A 23,518-nucleotide genomic window follows, 5' to 3' on the forward strand; every position below is an offset into this window, starting at 1 on the left:
TAACATGCATCAGCCACGTCAGCGAGCCTGACCACCCGATCCCGTTAGTCACCTCTTACGACAAGCAGAGTCGTCTTTTGCAGCAAGCATGGGTTGCTGAAGACCTATTCTACCCCGAATATCTCATCACGCCCAAGTTAAAATGACTATCGAGGTATTCTATTTTCAGATTTCGGCATGATTTTTAATTTGTATGTATGTATGCAAGTATGCATGCATGTGTGTGTGTGTGTGTGTGTGTGTGTTTGTGTGCGTGCGTGCGCGTGTGTGTGTGTCTCTGTGTGTGTGTGTGCGTGCGTGAGTGCGTGCGTGCACTGCATGTATACATACATCCATGGATAATTGGATGGGTGTGGATAGATGGATGTTATGTTCATTTGTACTCTATTGTCAGAATGTATATGATAATTATAATGTTAGTGAGTATTATCTAACTCTCTTCTGTTTGAACCCATCAGTTTATTATGAGCAAACCCATGACACATATGTCATGAAGGACTTGAAACTGTTTGAGTTCATACAACCACGTCACAGCCGCCTGTAAAGAAGCAAATCGGGGCGAGATTAACAAGTGACTCTTAGCATTCATGGTCGATGCTACACTAAGAACATTTCTATGTGTCAGTAATTGGAGATTTTACCACTTACAACTGTGTTTTTTGTTTCAGTTGTGTGGCGTATTTTGTAGGAACAATCTAACATTGTTTTATAATGTTTTATATCAAGGCTTTGTCAAGAAAACAAATCCTCCCATCTGGGCTGCAAGTGACCTTCAACATAGACAACAAAACCAACAAAGTGAGTAGATACGCTCATGTGTTACCATGTCTTAAAATAACAATTATTTAAAAAATGTCTTACTTCCAATTTGATTACTCTCCTTACAATATAATTCTTGATGTTCTAACTATTCATATATGTTCATATATAGTCAACTCACTTGTGTTCATGAAGACCTTGAAGTTAACAGAAGATTATAACACACAAGCAGCCATTGGTACTGTTTATTGAATATTTTCCTCAAAGTCTATCCCGAGTAACTTTCTTTCAGATCCTGTCGCAGAGCATCGACGATCCATCCCTTCTGAAACCTGAAATCACAGTCGTTACAGCATATTTTAACATTGGCTCATTCGCCAAGGGTCAAACATCCAACGTGCACACACCAAGCCGTTATATGCAATGGATGAAGGTGTTTGGCAGAATCAGGAACAACCTTGTCGCATATACCGATTCTAGAGATGCCTTTAATTTACTTACTAACCTCAGACGGAAGTTCCCTAGCAACATGACAAAGGTTTTCCTTATAGACAGGGCCAATCTCTGGTCCTTCTCTTTGGCTGGGGAAATTCGAAGTATTTACAGTCAGCCTAACTATCCACATCATCATCCGAACACAGTTAACGAGAACTACTCATGTGCGATGCATGCAAAGTTTGAGTTAGTTAACAAAGTCTTAATGGAGGAACTGTTTCCTACCAAATATTTCTGTTGGTTGGATATTGGACTCTTTCGTGCTCTTGCTGATGATAACTCGGTGTTCAAGCTTCAAATACCACACGAATGGGACAGAGAAAGAGTCGCTTATAGCCGTGTGTATGGTTTTAACGATAAAGCTACAATAGAAAGCGTAATCAAAGGGAACAGTGTATGGGTGGGCGGGGCCATGTTTCTGGGAACTCCTGAAGTGTTACACAAGTATACCGAGGACTATATGAATACAGTAAAAATGTTGTTGAAACAACGTTTAATGAACACAGATCAGCAGGTTATATATTCAATGTATCTCCCGTCATCTAGAGTCAAGCCTCGGGTTCAAATCCAGTTATTTTCTGGAAAGAACAGCCGATACAATCCATGGTTTTATCTTGGTTACCTATGCAGAGAGACAACAGGTCAATTTCGTAAATAATCCAGTCATAATCCAATTGGTATTCAAGCACTTTCAGTTCCCCCTAATCCTAAAAGTAACAAAGTTATAGCAATTGTCTGAAAAAGAATACGCCACACTAATGTAGTCCTCTATGCAATGCATAAATGGTGATCAGTGATTATAACAGGTGTTCGCGAAAAGTGTGCACCCGTCATAATCACATACACCGATATGGGAAGTTTTCACCTGAACAGTCATGAGAACATATTGTAGCCAAAATAAGGAATTGCATTTTGGCCACCAAACTTTGAAATGTCATCCACATGTTTACCATAACATATTATGAAAGTGCTCGTCCAATTAAAATTTGGATAAGTTCCTCAAACACAACTTACTTCAATTATTAGTTTTGCAGTTTCTGATTACCCTGCTTAAATAGAGAGTTTCGCAGCTTCACACATGACCATTTTGACAATGCCTGTCTCACCCATGGCTTTCTTAACAAAACCACAACTTAGCGTATGACAATGTCACAGTTTTATGCATTGCGTAATCGAAATTCTGTCAGTTTTACACGTATCCTTAACGGCAATGTCTCAGTCTCACACATGACCTTTGTCTCACTAACACACGTGGCCTAAACAACGATGTCTCAGTCTCACACATGACCTTTGTCTCACTCTCACACATGACCTTTGTCTCACTAACACACATTGCCTTAACGACAATATCTCAGTCTCACACATGACCTTTGTCTCACTCTCATACATGACCTTTGTATCAGTCTCACACATGACCTTTGTCTCACTCTCACACATGACCTTTGTCTCACTAACACACATGGCTTTAACGACAATATCTCAGTCTCACACATGACCTTTGTCTCACTCTCATACATGACCTTTGTATCAGTCTCACACATGACCTTTGTCTCACTAACACACATGGCCTTAACCACAATATCTCACTCTGACACCTGACCTTTGTCTCACTCTCGCGCATGACCTTAACGACAATGTCTCAGTCTCGTACATGACTTTTGTCTCACTCTCACACATGGCCTTAACGACCATGTCACAGTCTCGCACATCATCTTTGTCTCACTCTTACACATGGCTTTTACGACAATGTGTCAGTCTCACACATGACCTTTGTCTCACACTTACACAGGTTCTTAACGACCATGTCTCAGTTTCGCACATGACCTTTGTCCCCTCTCACACATGACCTAAACAACAATGTCGCATTTTCACACATGGGCTCATAGAAAAGAGTCTCAGTTTCAAACATGTCCTTAACGATAATGTCTCACATACACACATGGCCTTAACGACAATATCACAGCTTCACACATTTTCTAACAATCTCACAGCTCAACACATGTCCTTAACGACAACATCACAGCTTCGCTCATGTCCTATACGACAATGTCACTGCTCCACACATGTCCTTAACGACAATGTCACAGCTTCACACATATCCTTAACGACAATGTCACTGCTCCACACATGTCCTTAACAACAATGTCACAGCTCCACACATGTCCTTAACGACAACATCACAGCTTCGCTCATGTCCTTTACGACAATGTCACTGCTCCACACATGTCCTTAACAACAATGTCACAGCTCCACACATGTCCTTAACGACAACATCACAGCTTCGCTCATGTCCTTTACGACAATGTCACTGCTCCACACATGTCCTTAACAACAATGTCACAGCTCCACACATGTCCTTAACGACAACATCACAGCTTCGCTCATGTCCTTTACGACAATGTCACTGCTCCACACATGGCCTTAACGACAACATCACAGCTTCGCTCATGTCCTTTACGACAATGTCACTGCTCCACACATGGCCTTAACGACAACATCACAGCTTCGCTCATGTCCTTTACGACAACGCCACAGCTCCACACATGTCCTTAACGGCACTGACTCGTGAAGATCCGGGGTAGAATAGGTCTTCAGCAACCCATGCTTGCCGTAAAAGGTGACTTTGCTTGTTGTAAAAGGCGACTAACGGGATCAGGCGGTCTGGCTCGCTGACTTTGACTTGGCACATTGAATGATATACAAAAAGAAAAAAAAAGATAAGCACACCCTGATATATTCCATTAAATATAAGCACACCCTGATATATTCCATTACTGTTGGCCCGTGAAGACGCCGGGGTAGAATAGGCCTTCAGCAACCCATACTTGCCGTAAAGGGGACTAACGGGATCGGGTAGTCAGGCTCGCTGACTTGGTTGATGCATGTCATCGATCCCAATTGCGTGGGTCGATGCTCATGATATTAATCACTGGATTGTCCGGTCTAGACTCGATTATTTACAGACCGCCGTCATATAGCTGGAATATTGCTGAGTGCCAACCAACCAACCAACCTTAATGACACTGTCACAGCTTCACACATGTCCTTAACGACAATGTCACAGCTCCACACACGTCCATAACTACAATGCCACAACTTCACATAAGTCCTTAACGACAATGCCAAAGCTTCACACATGTCCTTAACGACAATGGCACAGCTTTACACATGTCTTCAGATACAATGGCACAGCTTCACAGATGTCCTTAACAGCAATGTCATAGTTTCACATGTTCTTATCAACAATGTTACAGCTTGGCAGAGGTCTTTTACGACAATATCACAGCATCGTACATGTCCTTAACGACAATGTCACTGCTTCATACATGTGCATAACTACAATGTCACACTTTCATACATGCCCTCAACAACACTGTCACAGCTCCACACGTGTCCTTAACAACACTGTCACAGCTCCACACATGTCCTTGATGACATTGTCCCTAGGTAGCATGCCATCATCGGCCCGATGACGTTTTGCTCATGGGATCGACATTGGCCCAACGTCGGCAAACTTCATCGGCCCTGCATCGGCAATGCATCGGCACTGCACCGGCCCAGCATCGGCCCAGCGTCGGCGGACATCGTCGGGCCGATGAAGTTTTGCTCATCGGATCGACATCAGCCCAACGTCGGCAAACGTCATCGGCCCTGCATCGGCACTGCACCGGCCAAGCATTGGCCCAGCGTCGGCAAACATTGTCGGGCCGATGAAGTTTTGCTCATCGGATCGACATCGGCCAAACGTCGTAAATAGTTATCTGGCCAGCCATCCGCCAGACATAGGCAATTGTTATCGACTCAGCATCGGATGGACAATAATTATCGGCGCAGCACTGGGTTGACATTGGCTTGACAGTGATTATAGGTTTAGAATCAGCCTTGTCCAACCTTAAGTCCTATCACCATCCAAGCATTAGTCATTCAGACTTCATCACCCTTTCTCTTCTTTGCTGATTTACAATGGCAGCTGGGATGTTCAGTATTTTAACCTTTCATAATATTTGATGGCAGTTCTTGATTTTCCTCCGAATAAATGCAAAAGTATGAAACAAATGGCTAACAATTTGCAATAATCATTTAGAATTATCGATATCTTCAAAAATAGTCATCCAAAACATCCAAACTTAAATTTTTAACGCTTCGTTAATTTTTTCATCTGCTATTGTCTTAAATAGGCTGATGTCATCTAAAGTAGTTGCCTGCAGAAGTCATTACTGACAAGATCTCATCTTAAAATTTCATGTAAATGATGCCACAATATAACTTTTTAAAGTGTAGTGTAAGGGTACATAAAGCTAAACATTTCTAAAAGCTGCAGCTAGCTCTGATGTTAAAGTTACAAAGATTAAAGGTAAAACTAATAAAATATTGAATTTTTAAAAAGATAATAATTTTTTATCATAGTTAATACTTTGAAAACCAACTGTAAGTAATATGAATACTTCTAGCTGTACAAAACAATCGAAATGCTTACACTAGTTACAGTCCTTTTTGTGTGTACCCTAATACATGTGTAGTTAATACTTATAATTAAACACAAAGAGCAAAATAGAATACTAAACTTTATTATTAATTTATTATTATTTACAAGAAAACAGTGTAACTACCTGCAAACAAGGCGGATGTGAAACATACATTCTCCAAACCAGTTTTAAAACTCAGTCTATATATTATTTCAAGTCTTAACACCTGTTAATAAATACAGAGTTCACTCAAGGGATTTTCTGACATGGGCCCTTTATGTGACCATTTCATATGTTCCCTAGGTACACCCACACTTGCCCATACAGTACATTGTTAAAATGCCCCATTGTATTTGGAAATGTGGGCCTTTTTCCAAATTCAGGGGCTAAAAGCAGAAGGCCCCACCCTAGAATTATCGGAATCCCAGTAAGTAAATTGATGAGTTTATGATATGTGTAAATAACCATCTCGTCGGCATTACTTCCTCGACAAGAAACCATCTCGTCGGCATTACTTCCTCGACAAGAAACCATCTCGTCGGCATAACTTCCTCGACAAGAAACGATCTCGTCGGCATTACTTCCTCGACAGAAACCATCTCTTCGGCATTACTTCCTCGACAGAAACCATCTCGTCGGCATTACTTCCTCGACAGAAACCATCTCGTCGGCATCACTTCCTCGACAAGAAACCATCTCGTCGGCATAACTTCCTCGACAGAAACCATCTCGTCGGCATTACTTCCTCGACAGAAACCATCTCGTCGGCATTACTTCCTCGACAGAAACCATCTCGTCGGCATTACTTCCTCCACAAGAAACGATCTCGTCGTCATTATTTCCTCGACAAGAACCATCTTGTTGGCATTATCTCCTCAACAAGAAACCATCTGGTCGGCATTACTTCCTCGACAAGAACCATCTCGTCGGCATTATCTCCTCAACAAGAACAATCTCGTCGTCATATTCACTTCATTCAAATGGATCAATATATGTACATCTTCAGGTGAACACCCCTTTGGTTTTGAGGTGTGCCTGCCACCATTCTTGGTATGTGTCGTGTGTCAGATGCTACAGCTATGCTTGAATTTCGGTAGTTTGTGTTGTTGTACTATTCTCTCCTGAAGTACTATCCACCATGAGATCCTTTAAACGCTACCATAATTGACTCATAGGTTGGTGACATATCACCAGTGGGGACAGGGTGTTTGGGGTTATTTGACCTAGCATCCATGTCGATAGTTTACACTGAGGCCAGTGCCAGGCCACCGGAAGTGCCAAGTGTGCAAAGTTTGCAAGGTTCTCACTGTTGATGAATATGGGGTAACAGCATTTGTTTCCATGTCTATTATTTTAAACAATAAATACCCCTTCAACCTAATCAACCGTTGAGTGAGTGAGTATGGTTTAACGCCGCTTTATGCAATATTCCAGCAATATCACGGCGGGGGACACCAGAAATCGGCTTCACACATTGTACCCCTGTCGGGAATCGAACCCGGGTCTTCAGCGTGACGAACAGCCCAACCGTTGACATTTTATGTATAATAATATCATCAAATATGTCATATTGATTGGTTTTTGTGTCTACAGGAATGTAAATTATGTATGTCTGTATACATGTATATATGAATCATAATGTTTCATCTTTACAAAATTGCATCAGTCCCATAATGGAATGTTTCTGCAATAAATATTATCTTATCTATCTTATCTTATTTATGTTCTGCAGATTAAAAAGATATTGATCCACTTGCAGCTGAACCATTCGGATTTTCGTTCATTGGGTTCATTGCCTTTTTAATGCTTTTCAAAGCGGAATCACATATTACAAAATATAACTCTTTTATCGTGAAACGTTTATCAAGTCAATTTTGTACGAAAATATCAGACGTACCACACAGTAGACATTGATGAATAAAATAAACAAATGTTTTTAATTAACGAATCAAGTAGGTTTTGTTTGTGTTTTGGGGTCTTTTTTGTTTTGTTTTGTTGTTTTTGTTTTTACATGAAGTAGAACCAATAAACTGGATTCAACATTTGACATAATAAGAAATATCTTAAGAGTCCTACAACCCTGTTCATACCCCCGCAGGTGCTATGGACATCATGTTTCTGCCCAGTGCTATTGATGCTCGTGGTCTTCTGGTGATATTTATATAAAGGCGAGAAGTTCAGTTAAAACGAACTATATAGGAATATTTTTATTTTGGTTTTCCTTACCTGTAAGTACCACAATGCTACTAGATTACTAGTCTGCCTCACTGAACCTGAACCTTATTTTTCTTCCGCCTGGCCCTTACTGTAACGATATAGCCCTAAAATTTGAAGCAAGTCTACAATTTTCCGAAGCTGAATCTGTCATCTCAGTTTGGATCTTTTTTCAATTTTTTTTGAGTTATTGGTTTCTATAAAAATTATGTTGTTGTTTTTTTTGTTTTTGTTTGTTTGTTTGTTTGTTTTTACTAAGGGTTTCTTGTACTAACATACCTCAGTATGCGCCTAACCCATAACTGCCATCATTTATAATGTTTAATGAATTGCCTAAATGGGCTGAAGCCCAAAATGTATATAGATGGTTACCATATTGATCGTAATTCAAGGGATGACTGTTTGTTTAGTGAATAGACACTGGCCCATACCATCAGTGCCATAATGTAAACAACTCGGACCAGCTCGCCCCTGCCTGTTTTACTGGAGCAGGAGAACAACTGATAAGACCGTGATTTCTGGGTATCAGGTTCAGTGAGAAAATGGGGGGGGGGGGGGGGGGGGGGGATTGCTGGCCGGGAGAGGTTAGGCTTGTGCCACAAACGCCACAAAGTGTGCTGTGAGCAACTTGCGAAACCCTGCATTGGAGTGTAGTATACCTCCTCCCCACGTATATGGTCGCCCGGGGGATAGTGGAAACCTTCTGCTCTATTTGTAAAATGTCCCTGTTGGGTTAAACGGCCACCACTGCCATTGTGGTTTTCCCTGGATTATGACTTATTCTGAGGACAGTAAAATGTTGACTGTGTATGTGTCTCTAGGGCTCTAGGTAGGTGTGTGAGTCTTGTGGTGTTTGGGCACGAAGGTACTAGCTCAAATTAATAACATTTACTGGTTGGAGTGAAGATTGTCACGAATTAGTGGCTAGTCCACCTGTTCACTCAGTAAGTGAATTGCATGCTTACTTTTGACTCAAACTGAGGGGACCCGGCAGCGTAAGCTGTGTTCTTAATAACTTTAGCAAGTGTAGAATATCCTTTAGTAATCACAAATATTTTTACATTCTGAGATGCATTTCTAAGAACTAGATCCCTGATAAAATCATCCATGTTTTGACCAATTATAGCCGTTAGATGCCTGACCACTTGTAAGAAGTAAGTAAATGGCTCAAGCATTTGTTGTTTTATGTCAATAATGTCATTGGCACTATTTAGCGCAATTGAGTTCGGGGAATTACATTGGGAAATGTTTTCTTCAAGATTTGCCAGGAGCAATTATCTCTCAATTACCTCGCCAAGCCGTGCGAGGCCGGTGATGATCCCGTTCACCGAGGGCCTGAAATGTGTACTGGCACCATGAGTACAGTCCCTGATCCATATTATTTTCCCTTCCGCCCAGGCCTCACTGCAATGCTATAGCCCCAAATGAAACAAGCCTAGATGTTCAACAGGTTCAGGCTGAAATTTCCATCTCACTTAGGCTCCTTTTAAATTTAAATATAGTTTCTCGTTTTAACCAAAATAATATATTTTCAGAGACTAAGCGTTAGTCTAACCGTGAAGTACAACTATCCAAAAGATCCAAAGCATGTCTAAATTTCTTCAGACGGACTCTCCATGTTCCTATCGATATGTATCAAAAGACAGATAAATTAAATATTACAGCCCTGGTGAATAGGTTAAATGCGCATGTCAGCGTCGATCTACAATATCCTTTTGCGCAAAATACATGTATACTGATGAATTAACATTGTAATACTACGCAAATATATGTCCAGATGTATACATCAGTTTCATCTCGTGATCTATATTCGTGTTTTAGCTCTTTTTCTACAGGAGATTATGGGGTGTTACATCACACCAGAAAGCCAGGTCCAAATTCAAGTTATAATTTCATGGTCAGTCTTGTATGTTGGAAACCAATATCGCAATATTGCTGAATATTGCTAAACGTGGTATTTACCCGATTACTCACATAATTATTCCATTTTCTTCATGCACTTTCTACAATCATCTACGATCACTATCTATAAGGAGGTATATCTATATTCATCTAAATGTCCATACATATATGTCCACATACATATGTATTAAGAAAGTCCCACATTTTTCCTTAAAAGATAAATGCTAAGCATTTCCTCTGTATGTATCTATATATGTAAATATCGTTGTTATGTCAACGCTGATGCAGTGAACGTACCACAGACCTGATGCTAGAATAACATCTAATCTCTGAAATGAACATATTTTACAGAAAAAAAACAGTTGTTAAACAATAGTTATAAAATATAATAAAAAGGAGACAAGAGACTTTCTTCATTTTGTCAAATTTTGGGCTGTATTGGACATATTTCTTTCGGTGTGTGTATGACAGACAAACCTAATGCTTTTAAGTATAAAGATAAGTAAGTATAGCTGTTGTATATATTCAAATATGTTTGTGATTAAACCGACCTTGAAAAATATTGAAGGATGAGTGGTAACTATTTATGTCATCATTTCAAATTAGAATGACAGCACATCAGGAAAACATGGCACTTTAATATACGTTGTTAGCCCAATAGTGTTTAAAGTAAGAGCAACATGTATATCGAGAGTAAAGGTTTGGTGCGTGACTTATCACACATTACTGTCAGAAAGTGTGCATATTCTGTTTATCGGCAATAAATGACATGAGGCGATTCATGCGGGTAAATACGATTTACTTCAGAACTAGTATAGATTACTTTAGGTTAGGGGAAAATGTATTTTATTAACAGAACTTTGGATTACGGCAAGCTTAGTGCTCAGGGGGTTATTTGGGCGGGTTCAAAGGATTCGGGTCCTGCCTTCGGCCTTGTGTTGGACGTGTAGACGGCATTTCTAGGTTTGACGTATCAATGACCAAAATTATGTCTGATGCAATTCTCTATTTTGACTTGTACCGTGTGTTTCCGTGCCTTTTCGGGTGAATCAATTGGCTTGCCTTTGCGTGTGTTTGTGGCGGGTGCCACTAGTGGATCGGGATGAGCTCGCCTTTATGCGATCACCCAGTGTCATCATTTTTTATGGTGAATAATGAAACATGCTCCTGGTGTTGTCGGAATCGTGCAGTTGGCGCTACTTTTGGCAAGGGTTTCTTGTGATGATGGAACGGCTTATGTCGTTTTCGTCAACTGATAAACATGTGATATAATGTCAGTGTATATGGTCATGTAATTAAGAAACAACAGTTGTACGATAAACAACGACCACGACTCGTTTATTTCTTATATGAGATATCAACATTTCGTACAGCCTCTTTAAGAGTGTTATATTAGGAAAAAGTAGATGCTTTAAAAATATTTACCCGTACTTAAATTATGATGACTCCCTGAATAGATTCCGACCGCGTCATTGCCAGATAAATCCATTTTATGAACAGGAGGGTTTAAATTTGGTCTTTCCCGCATATTCTCACACTTTTCTCGTCGATTATTTGTACCTTTTCTCCCAATACCGATTGTCATATCGGTCTCACTTTCGGATGCGATTGTTCCGGCATTGAATTTATCTACCTTCCCCAGCTACATCTATTGGGAACAACTCACTAGACACTTCCCTCTCACAAATAACGTCAAATCTACAACGTCCTCAAGTTGCGAGTGCATGTTCGAATCTCCATAAATGATAGAACAAGGTTTTATCGAGAAATATATATGGCTTCCTTCTTCTCTGTTCTTTGCGATTTATCGCGTAGCTGTCTTGGTTTTTGGACAAGCATAGTCGCATATAACGGCAAGAATGGGTTGCTGAAGACCTATTCTAACCTGGATCTTCAAAGGTCAAGTGGGATTCAACTGATATATTAAGATGAAACAAAACTGAATTATATGTGCTGTTTACATATCAAAGTTTGCCAAATTGTTGTAAAATGTTTGGCCACAGCAAGACTACGTATTCACAACTTATTGTGGTAGGCACAGTATAACTCATGCTTCTGGACTGAGGGAGGGCCGTATTCCTCCTTGTGGGTCACCTGCTTGGCAATATGGGACGGGAAAACTGCAGGGGTTGAGGGCAGTTAAGTTGATGGTACAGACAGATAACAGAGATCATTTTACAAATGTGAAACCTCATTCCACAAAGGAAGAGGCGAAAGCTGAAACTTGGTGAGATTTACAGAACAAAGGCAGTTATTTCTAGTTTTTTACTGACTCTCGAGGATACATTTAATAAAACAATTAATGTGTGTGTGTGTGTGTGTGTGTGTGTGTGTGTGTGTGTGTGTGTGTGTGTGTGTGTGTGTGTGTGTGTGAGTGTGTGTGTGTGAGAGACATCAGTACAGGCACATCCAGTCACCCAACCCCAAGTCTGCATGTATCAATACTCATACCTGCAACATCCTCAACCACTAAACTTACTTACACAATCATCTCACTACATGTTCGCCAACCCTCGTATCACAACGCACGCACGCACGCACGCACGCACGCACGCACGCACGCACGCACGCACACACGCCCACACACATCGCATTCATCTTTCCCCTTTATCCCTACAACCATCTCATTATGTCTACGTCAGCCATCATGGATACATGCGCATGGTTACATACATAATCCACCCTCCCACCATTCCCCAACATCCATCGAACTATAACTATATCCGCCTTCATGTATCGGTATTCGTGCTTACATACATACACCCTCCTACCATTCCCCTACATCCATCGCACTATAACTATAACTATAACCGCCTCCATGCATCCGCACTCATGTTCAGATTGCATTGCATGCATCGAATTATACGTTTAAAATATCGTAAATATTTTACAATATGTACATATTAAATATCAGCAAACAGAGAGTATTATAACGCAATAGATTTGGTGGATTTAGCAATTTCCTTAGCTATGAAATTTATATCTAAATGCTCATGTAGACAAAGACCCAAATGTTTATAGGCATGACCATATTATATTCCACGCAAATATCTCCACATTTAAAAACAAAGCTAGGTTGAGGCTTTGAAGGCATTAAGAAGTGAAACACATAAGGAAAAAAATGTATGGATGTCAACGTCTTTATTATGAGGAACACAACGTTTCGGAGTAAAAACTTACTCCTTCATCAGGTGAATTAACGCTATGAGGCAGAGAAGATATATATGTACCTGTAAGAACAACAAAAGTAAAAAGATAGCAAAGGTGGAAACGTAACAAGGGAAGCCAACAGGTAATTGGCGCTAATTACCCCGGCCTCCCGTTTGCCCATTGTCCATTGCCCATTACCAATATTTCATAAGATACGTTTCCACCTTTGCTATCTTTTTACTTTTGTTATTCTTACAGGTACATATATATCTTACTACATTAGTATTTTTGAATGAACATTGCTTCATTTGTCATTGTCGTATTTGTTAAGTGTGGGGATGGATTAGGTTAGGAAATTAATTACAAGCTGGAATTTACAAGTTAATTTCGTGATTGCTGTCAGCACAAAAAGCAGTGTTCATGAAATTCGTAACGAGGCTTTCGGAAACTTTCAGCATTGCGTGTGCATGTCATGCGGTCTAGCTAACATTCCTACTGGTCGATGAACGGAGCTACACTGCTGAGTTCGGTTTTCGATCACCAAACAGTTGAAATGAAAAATTGTTTTAAAATTGATGGTTTTTTTAATGTCATAGTTACTTGCGAATTTTGAACATTTTCTGGATAAAGGGCGAAATGAAAGGACAGCTGTTTTTGTAAACGATCACTATGAATTACAGGTGTGGGCAACTTTATCTAGATCTACCTAGATACCTTACATAGACCTAGGCCTATATATCGATCAGAAATCTTATACCGATGTATGGTATCTGTATTGATCGATTAAGGTGTAATCACGCAGTTTCATTTTGAGATATGGCTATTTCAGAATCGATTACTAGTTTATCTTTAGCAGATATAAACTACAAGAGAGTAAAAGTAAAACATAGTAATTAATATTCTTAATTTTAAGGTTAATACGGGAAAGGCCTCTATAGCTACCGTATAGTTTTTCCCCGACTTGGAGTGTGTGTGTGTGTGAGTGTGTGTGTGTGTGGGGGGGTTGTGTTTAAGACATTTATGTACATTTATATTGAAATGATGAATTAAATATTTTTTTAAAAGTACTATTTCAAAGGTAATTGATCTTAAATATATTTTACAAGACAATTTAACATGCAATATAGTTATTTAAAATTCAAATTAATGGTAAAACTTTGATGAGGAAAAATAGATACTGCAGTACAGATTTTTCAGGACATTATCCATTGTAGAAAAAACATCCACATTTGATGTATTCTAACAAAAGATATATTATTCCAGTTTATCATTGTCCCTTTTCCTATGTTTACAAGCAATGAATGAATGAATGAATGAATGAATGAATGAATGTCTTTATTTCCTCCAGATAAATCCGAAGATTCTCAAAACATCAAGATTATGTAATTAAATAATCAAAAAACACAGTATTCAAACATATATACATATATATATATATACTGAGTCAAATTAAAAACTTCACATTTTTTAAAGTAATCCCATATATGATACACAACGGACAAATGTATCAGAGAAGGTAATTTTTAATCATTAATGTTCAAAGAAGGATTTTAATTAACGGTGGTAACCATAATTTGTTCCAAGCACCTACGGTATTGGGTAATAACATGAACAGTTTAAATCATAAGTCCCAAGCACGAGAATCTGATGGCACACAAGTTCAGTAGGGTGTATGGCCACCATGGGCGTTGACAACTGCCACACAACGCCTCTGCATGAACCTTGTGATGCTTGTGAACACATGATTGGGAAACGACGCCATTGTTGCTGCAAAATGGTGCCAAGATCTTGCAAATTCTGTGGTTGGTTCTGCAGAGTGTGCAGACTTCTGCCAAGAGCATCCCAGACGTGCTCGATGGGATTGAGGTCGGGAGACCTTGACGGCCAGTCCATGACGTGAAACATGACATGAAGATCAAACCGGGTCCATGTGCTGCCATAAAAGGCAGAAGTTCTGGTGCCAGCACCTGGTCGCGGTGGGCAGCAGCAGCGTTGAGGTTGCCACGGATGACAAAAAGCCTGGAACGTACATTGCCACAGAAAGCCCCCCACACCATGACACTTCCGCCTCAAAATCTGTCAACTTCCTGTACACAACACTGGGCGTAACGTTCATGACGGCGCCTCCACACCCTCGCCCTACCATCAGCAAATCGAAGATAAAATCGGGATTCATCACTGAAGACGACTTGATTCCAATTCCTCTGAGTCCATCGTAAGTGTCGCTGTGCCCACAATTGACGTTGACGTCTGTGTAATTGAGTCAGAATCGGCCCGCAGTAAGGCCGTCGTGCTTAAAGGTGAGCAGTTTTCAGACGGTTTCGAACAGTTTGCGCACTCAGTCTACCCCTAAACAGTTAATTTCTGGTTGATGTAGCCGTCAAAAATCGGTTACGGAGGTGACGTAAGACATTCTTACGATCCTCTGCATGTGACGTCACACGTGGTCGACCTGGCCGAGGGCGATCAGCGGTGGTACACGTTTGCTGTAGACGCATCTGTAAATCATAACCAGTCCGTCGACTACAACCCATCGTCCTTGCGACTTTAGCTACGGACGTTCCTGTCTGCAACATGCCGATGGCACGTTCACGTTGCACATTTGAAAGGCGTGGCATGACAAATGACCGTAAAGACTTTTGTTTTCTTGTGTTTTTCTTTTTTTTGTTAATGACTGCTAAAAAGTATGCCTAAAAACACGTGCGGTATTATGGCCACGTGACCAGTTGCACGTGAAAAACCTCTTTTGCCACTAAGTGCTGTGCACGGGATTTTGATCGATTCAGCCGCACAAAAACGGGTGTTATCTGAAGACAATACGTGGCCATTACTGTTTAAATACACAATAAGGGTCCACAATGATAACTGGTCAAAATGTTAAAATTTTAGGATTGTGAAGTTTTTAATTTGGTTCAGTATACATATCAATGTCCCGCATATTTACAGGCTATAAACAGTGAGAAATATTGGTATGGTTACCACACGTTGTTTAGAATATGTTTAATTTGATATAAATACTTTGAGAATTCAATAATTGTGAAATGCCACGTTATTTCATCAATGTCATTGTTATCTGCACCAAGAAAGAATGCTAACATATCATGGTCTTCCATCGTCTCTATTTTAACATACATTTCAACATCAAGATTATCAATTAGAGTTGAAAAGAATACATCTCTTTCTGAAAGTAGACATTCACAGTTTAAGATGACATGGTGATAAAAATCATGAGCAAAAGTATTACATTTTGTACATTCTTTTGATAATTTGCTTCTGGATCCAATCCTTATTACATACTCTATTTCTTCTCTCAATTCTGGATATAACATTACAATGCTGTATAACACATGAGGAGTAAGTGTTGTGTGAATTTTAGAATATCGAGATAGGTCAGCTCTACATGATAGTTTATATTTCCATACTTCTTCCTCGTGGGAAGTTATTTCATTTAACACAATCTTTCTCCACTTAGTCTTCGCGGGGAATTCCCCTGTGCGAACGTAGTGAAATACATTATGGAGTAGCTTATATTTCTTGGCTGTTGAAAGCAACACTCCACATAAACTGTGTAAATTATTGTTATGAAAGAAATAGAGTGAAGTTAATGGGCAGAAAACAGTTTTACAAATTGAGACACATGAGCAGAGACGCCCCAGCAGCTGTAGTCTACATTTATCTATATAGCCAACCATGCTCCAAGGTCCCAGGTAGTGGCATCAGTGGGGGAACGTTTGTCAAAACCTTGTACAATCCTTGCAAAGTAACGCTGTGTGCTTTCAACTAATTCAAGATCTTTACCATGCAAAGGAGGTAGTAATTCACATCCATAAAAACTTGTTGTTAAGATCATTCTTTTCCATATCTCAATACTCGCATACTGATGTAAGTCACTACTATTTAGACCAACAGAGAGGAGAGAAATAATAGTACGCCTTGCTTTTGCGCAGCTCTCTTAAATATATAATTTGAAAGAAAGATTACTTTGTAGAACAACACCCGCATATTTTACATTATCAAACATAGGTATGTCATAGTCCCCAAAGTGATAAGCATCCGTACACAATAATTCCTTCTTTTTATGAATCACAACAATTTTACTTTTCGATGCATTATAAGTTAATCGCCATTTGAATGCGTAATTAACAACTGTATCTAAGGCTGTTTGTAGACCTTTAGGGCTGTAACTGATAAGAGTAGTATCATCAGCAAGTAACACGCATGGTAAACTAACATTATATATACATGTTCCTGCATCTAACTGCCGAAGCTCAGTTATGAGGTCAGACAGCAAATGTATCAGATTGTTCGCCCTTATACTGAACACACGCATACATGGAAGTATAAAAGTGATGTAACCGAGACCACATTTTACCTGTAATACCAAGATGATAGAGTTTTACAAAGAGAGTGCCATATTCGATCAAAAGCTTTCTCGTTATCTAGGAATGCTGTGTAGATACATGATCCTCTGTTAACATAACTTTGTACACATTCGATGAGGGTAAATAGCGAAATGACAGCACCATGCTCTTTCCTAAAGCCAAACTGCAACATATCGGGAAAATTACAGGCATTTCGGGATGTCCACGTTTCTAATCTTTCTAGGAGAATTTTCTCAAAAAGCTTACTAAGGCAAGATGTTAGCGTAATACCTCTATAATTGACAGGGTTTGATTTATCTTTTTTACCCTTATAAGTAGGTATAATTAACCCGTGTCTATAGGCTGCTGGTGTGTACTGAAGTTTAAGTGAGTGAGTGAGTGAGTTTGGTTTATCGCCGCTTTTAACAGTATTCCAGTTATATCGCGGCGTCTCAGCTTAATGTGGGAGGAAAGCCCGAAGTGATGCAGGTCTCAGACGTTTACCACTTCGGTGAAACCCACGAGCACGGGTATGGTGCTGACAAACCTAGAAACATAATCGGGGCGAACCGGGATTCGAACCCACGATCATAGGTTTCTGGCGTGCTCAAGGGACGCAACTCTGCACAGCGAATCGCGGCGCCTTAGACGACTGGGCCACCCGTGCCCCCTGAAGTTTAAGAATAGCGTTAAATAATAGTGCTAACTTCCCTACTAACAGCTCAGCACCAAACATCACATGTCATTATTAATCTTGTCAGGGCCAGGTGATTTGTTCCTCCTCAGTGTCTGTACATATCTAGTCACATCCTGAACCGATATTTCAGCACATAGTACATTATCAACACATGAGTTAGATTCGTCACTGGAGGCTAATTTCTCAATTTCATAGTCAATACCATCTTTAAAGTCTTGATCGAACTGGTCGGAGTCATATGGTTTTGCTAAATCCGCATAGTACCTACCCCAAGGCTGACATATGTCAGTGGACATATGTCAGTGGGGTTTGTTACATTACGGTCATCATATGTAAGTTTTTCAACTCCGATTTTTTGCTTACGTAGTTTTCTCACAGATTTATAAAACGTATTCACATCAGTATCACAAGTTTTTTTTCTAATTCCAAACAAAATGTCTTTGAATAGGCCTGCTTTGACTGTCTGTGACGACGTCGGAATTCTCGCTTAGCTTGCTTGTATGATGTATAAGAATGGAAATAACAGCGGCACGTGGGTGCGTTAACTGAACAGCAATACTACTGTCAGAAGAGACGAATGTAAACATTGCGTCCTCCATTTAGAGTGAATGTTCTGTCGAAGAGCTATACCACCGGACCCTCTCGTGGAGGTACATGCATCGTCACATATGTAGGACAGAAGTTTAAGATCTTTGAATCTTTGAATATTGCATGTTTTTAGCCAGTGTTCTTGTACAGCAATGATATCGACATAGTCCGGTAAAATAGAGTTGATATGTTCCGTCTGATGAGACACACCACGCACAGTCCAGGTCAGCACACTTAGTATCGTCACAGTAGACAACAAAGTCAATATGAACCTAGTCATTTTGTTAGTAGATGTTCCTTCTGTATTCTTGCTGTTGTTGTTGTTTCGGATCAGTTTGAAGCTGCCTTGGCACATAGTCTCGACACATGTCCTCAGGTCAGAAGTAATCGTCATTCACCATGACGTCATAATCATCTAGTGGCAAGTTTACCTGTACAGTGTAAGTTTCAGACTTATCAAAGTTAATCCGTTTCTTCATGAGTCGGACATATGTTACACGGACGTGACGTTCATGGGCATAGCTGGATACGATGTTCTTCAGTTCTTCGAACGACTTGTCCGCCTTGATGTTAGACATAACAATCCGTTTGATACGTAGACGGGAGACACCTTCTAGCTATAGAGTGTTATACGATTTGCTGAGGGATCGTATTGGATAACCTTTGTTCTGAGGGTTACTCTGATTATTCCGCTGGGCAGATTCCTTCCGTGGTCCACATATATCACTGTTAGTGTTCACATGAGTATTTCCACTGAATTCAAGGCCATGGGAATTATCTGTGTAGTGGGAATAGTTATAAGGGCATTGCCGGTAGATGCTCTGTCATCAGTGATGATGTATTCTAACTAAAGATACATATTCCAGTTTATCATTGTCCCTTTCCTATGTTTACAAGCAATGTAATTGTGCATAAAATTACTTGTCCCCAATACTTTCCTGCTATTTTTTGCATACAAGTGTTTGTAATATGTACATACCTTTGTATTTGAAATATTAATGATAAACGTTTATTTGCACTTTTGGTTTACCGTGATATAATCTACATATATATGGTATCATATAATAAATGAAATCTGTTGTGTGGTAACCAGACTTCACAGGATCTGTACAATATTATGTCAATATGGGGATTTTCTCACTGCTTTTCAATGGATGGCTATGGCTATTAAAGTGAAACTATTATTTCTGCTACATGGCTCCAGATAAGGACTGTATGTACAAATGCAAATATGCGAGATAAGATGTTAAGGACATGTGTGAAGCTTTGACGTTGTCGTTAAGGACACATGTGAGGTTGGGGCATTGTAGTTATGGACGTGTGTGGAGCTGTGACATTGTCGTTAAGGCCATGTGTGAGAGTAAGACAAAGGTCATGTGTGAGAGTAAGACAAAGGTCATGTGTGAGAGTAAGACAAAGGTCATGTGTGAGAGTAAGACAAAGGTCATGTGTGAGAGTAAGACAAAGGTCATGTGTAAGAGTGAGACAAAGGTCATGTGTGAGAGTAAGACAAAGGTCATGTGTGAGAGTGAGACAAAGGTCATGTGTGAGAGTAAGACAAAGGTCATGTGTGAGAGTAAGACAAAGGTCATGTGTGAGAGTGAGACAAAGGTCATGTGTGAGAGTAAGACAAAGGTCATGTGTGAGAGTGAGACAAAGGTCATGTGTGAGAGTGAGACAAAGGTCATGTGTGAGAGTAAGACAAAGGTCATGTGTGAGAGTGAGACAAAGGTCATGTGTGAGAGTGAGACAAAGGTCATGTGTGAGAGTGAGTCAAAGGTCATGTGTGAGAGTGAGACATTGTCGTGAAGGCCATGTGTGAGAGTAAGACAAAGGTCATGTGTGAGAGTGAGTCAATGGTCATGTGTGAGAGTGAGACATTGTCGTTAAGGCCATGTGTGAGAGTAAGACAAAGGTCAAGTGTGAGACTGAGACATTGTCGTTAAAGATACGTGTAAAACTGACAGAATTTCGATTACGCAATGCATAAAACTGTGACATTGTCATACGCTAAGCTGTGGTTTTGTTAAGAAAGCCATGTGTGAGACAGGCATTGTCAAAATGGTCATGTGTGAAGCTGCGAAACTGTCTATTTAAGCAGGGTAATCAGAAACTGTATAACTAATAATTGAAGTAAGTTGTGCTTGAGGAACTTATCCAAATTTTAATTGGACGAGCACTATCATAGTGTGTTATGGTAAACATGTGGATGACATTTCAAAGTTTGGTGGCCAAAATGCAATTCCTTATTTTGACTAAAATGTGTTCTCATGACTGTTCAGGTGAAAACTTCCCATATTTGTGCATGTGATTGTGGCGGGTGCACACTTTTCGCGAACACCTGTTATAATCACTGATCACCATTTATGCATTGCATAGAGGAAAACATTAGTATGGCGTATTCTTTTTCAGACAACTGCTATAACTTTGTTACTTTTAGGATTAGGGGGAACTGAAAGTGCTTGAATATCAATTGGATTATGACTGGATTATTTAGGAAATTGACCTGTTGGCATCATTTTTGGCGTTTTGCGACGTCTCTCTGCATAGGTAACCAAGATAAAACCATGGATTGTATCGGCTGTTCTTTCCAGAAAATAACTGGATTTGAACCCGAGGCTTGACTCTAGATGACGGGAGATACATTGAGTATATAACCTGCTGATCTGTGTTCATTAAACGTTGTTTCAACAACATTTTTACTGTATTCATATAGTCCCCGGTATACTTGTGTAACACTTCAGGAGTTCCCAGAAACATGGCCCCGCCCACCCATACACTGTTCCCTTTGATTACGCTTTCTATTGTAGCTTTATCGTTAAAACCATACACACGGCTATAAGCGACTCTGTCTCTGTCCCATTCGTGTGGTATTTGAAGCTTGAACACCGAGTTATCATCAGCAAGATCACGAAAGAGTCCAATATCCAACCAACAGAAATATTTGGTAGGAAACAGTTCCTCCATTAAGACTTTGTTAACTAACTCAAACTTTGCATGCATCGCGCATGAGTAGTTCTCGTTAACTGTGTTCGGATGATGATGTGGATAGTTAGGCTGACTGTAAATACTTCGAATTTCCCCAGCCAAAGAGAAGGACCAGAGATTGGCCCTGTCTATAAGGAAAACCTTTGTCATGTTGCTGGGAAACTTCCGTCTGAGGTTAGTAAGTAAATTAAAGGCATCTCTAGAATCGGTATATGCGACAAGGTTGTTCCTGATTCTGCCAAAAACCTTCATCCAGTGCATATAACGGCTTGGTGTGTGCACGTTGGATGTTTGACCCTTGGCGAATGAGCCAATGTTAAAATATGCTGTAACGACTGTGATTTCAGGTTTCAGAAGGGATGGATCGTCGATGCTCTGTGACAGGATCTGAAAGAAAGTTACTCGGGATAGACTTGGAGGAAAATACTCAATAAACAGTACCAATGGCTGCTTGTGTGTTGTGATCTTCTGTCAACTTCCAGGTCTTCATGAACACAAGTGAGTTGACTATATATGAACATATATGAATAGTTAGAACATCAAGAATTATATTGTAAGGAGACCAGAGTAATCAAATTGGAAGTAAGACATTTTTTAAAATAATTATTATTTTAAGACATGGTAACACATGAGCGTATCTACTCACTTTGTTGGTTTTGTTGTCTATGTTGAAGGTCACTTGCAGCCCAGATGGGAGGATTTGTGTTCTTGACAAAGTCTTGATATGAAACATTATAAAACAATGTTAGATTGTTCCTACAAAATACGCCACACAACTGAAACAAAAAACAGTTGTAAGTGGTAAAATCTCCAATTAATGACACATAGAAATGTTGTTAGTGTATATTCGACCATGAATGCTAAGAGTCACTTGTTAATCTCGCCCCGATTTGCTTGTTTACAGGCGGCTGTGACGTAGTTGTATGAACTCAAACAGTTTTAAACTGATGTGTTCAAACAGAAGAGAGTTAGATAATACTCACTAACATTATAATTATCATATACATTCTGACAATAGAGTACAAATGAACATAACATCCATCCATCCACACCCATACAATCATCTATGGATGTATGTTTACATGCAGTGCACGCGCACACACACACACAGACACACACACACATGCATACTTGCATACATACATACAAATTACAATCGTGCCGAAATCTGAAAATAGAATACCTCGATAGTCATTTTAACTTGGGCGTGATGACCCGTGAAGATATTCGGGGTAGAATAGGTCTTCAGCAACCCATGCTTGCTGCAAAAGGCGACTCTGCTTGTCGTAAGAGGTGACTAACGGGATCGGGTGGTCAGGCTCGCTGACGTGGCTGATGCATGTCATCGTAACCCAATTGCGTGGATCGATGTGCATGTCGTCAATCACTGGATTGTCTGGTCCAGATTCGATTATTTACAGACCGCCTTCAAATAGCTGGAATATTGCTGACTACGGCGTTAAACAGCAAATAAACAAACAAAACAAAACTTGATAATAACGTTAGAATAAACACAAGACTAATAATAATAATGTGTTTTTTGTACTTTGCACTTACCGTTAAGCTCAGGAACTCCGACCTTTTCAACCAAACTGTCACTGAAGAAAGGTGATGTACAAAACATTAACTGTAGGAACTGAATTTAATCAGTAAATTATGGCACTAAGAATTTTTACATTTCTGTATGGTTAAGGATTCTATGGATAGTGTGGTTGGTAATAAAGTGGCATTTGGTGACGTTCCGAGTAGAACCATGCAACTGTTCAAGCAAATGGACTGCCATATTTTATTCAAATACATCGTCACGATATGGCTGAAATATTGCCGATGTGACGTAAAGCATTAACTCACTCACTCACTATTCAAATACAAGAGGATGGAGCATACAAAACGCATGT

The 23,518-nt window shown here is 39.8% G+C and overlaps 2 protein-coding genes across 11 annotated transcripts in view; one reads left to right on the top strand and one right to left on the bottom strand.

Annotated features, from left to right (window-relative positions):
- LOC124147819 overlaps window positions 1–23,518 on the top strand; it is a 165,921-nt gene that overhangs the window by 61,047 nt on the left and 81,356 nt on the right. For 9 of the 10 annotated variants that reach the window (XM_046518607.2, XM_048391520.1, XM_048391522.1 and 6 more), the window contains 2 exons: window positions 727–798; window positions 1,052–7,191. The exons of the other annotated variant lie outside the window; for it this stretch is intronic. In XM_046518607.2, coding sequence (XP_046374563.2) covers window positions 727–798; window positions 1,052–1,912 — 933 coding nt within the window. In that variant the 3' untranslated portion in view covers window positions 1,913–7,191. Of the gene's footprint in view, window positions 1–726; window positions 799–1,051; window positions 7,192–23,518 lie in introns of those variants that run through there. 10 annotated transcript variants of the gene reach the window in all.
- LOC124147820 overlaps window positions 18,138–23,518 on the bottom strand; it is a 30,837-nt gene continuing 25,456 nt past the window's right edge. The window contains exons 4-6 of the mRNA XM_046518612.2: window positions 23,178–23,218; window positions 22,267–22,338; window positions 18,138–22,007 (exon numbers count right to left, since the gene is read on the bottom strand). Of these exons, the coding sequence (XP_046374568.2) occupies window positions 21,126–22,007; window positions 22,267–22,338; window positions 23,178–23,218 (995 nt within the window). The 3' untranslated portion in view covers window positions 18,138–21,125. The remainder of the gene's footprint in view (window positions 22,008–22,266; window positions 22,339–23,177; window positions 23,219–23,518) is intronic.

Source organism: Haliotis rufescens, unplaced genomic scaffold, assembly GCF_023055435.1.
Source record: "Haliotis rufescens isolate VD_foot unplaced genomic scaffold, xgHalRufe1.0.p SCAF_9, whole genome shotgun sequence".
Taxonomy (NCBI): Eukaryota; Metazoa; Mollusca; class Gastropoda; order Lepetellida; family Haliotidae; genus Haliotis; species Haliotis rufescens.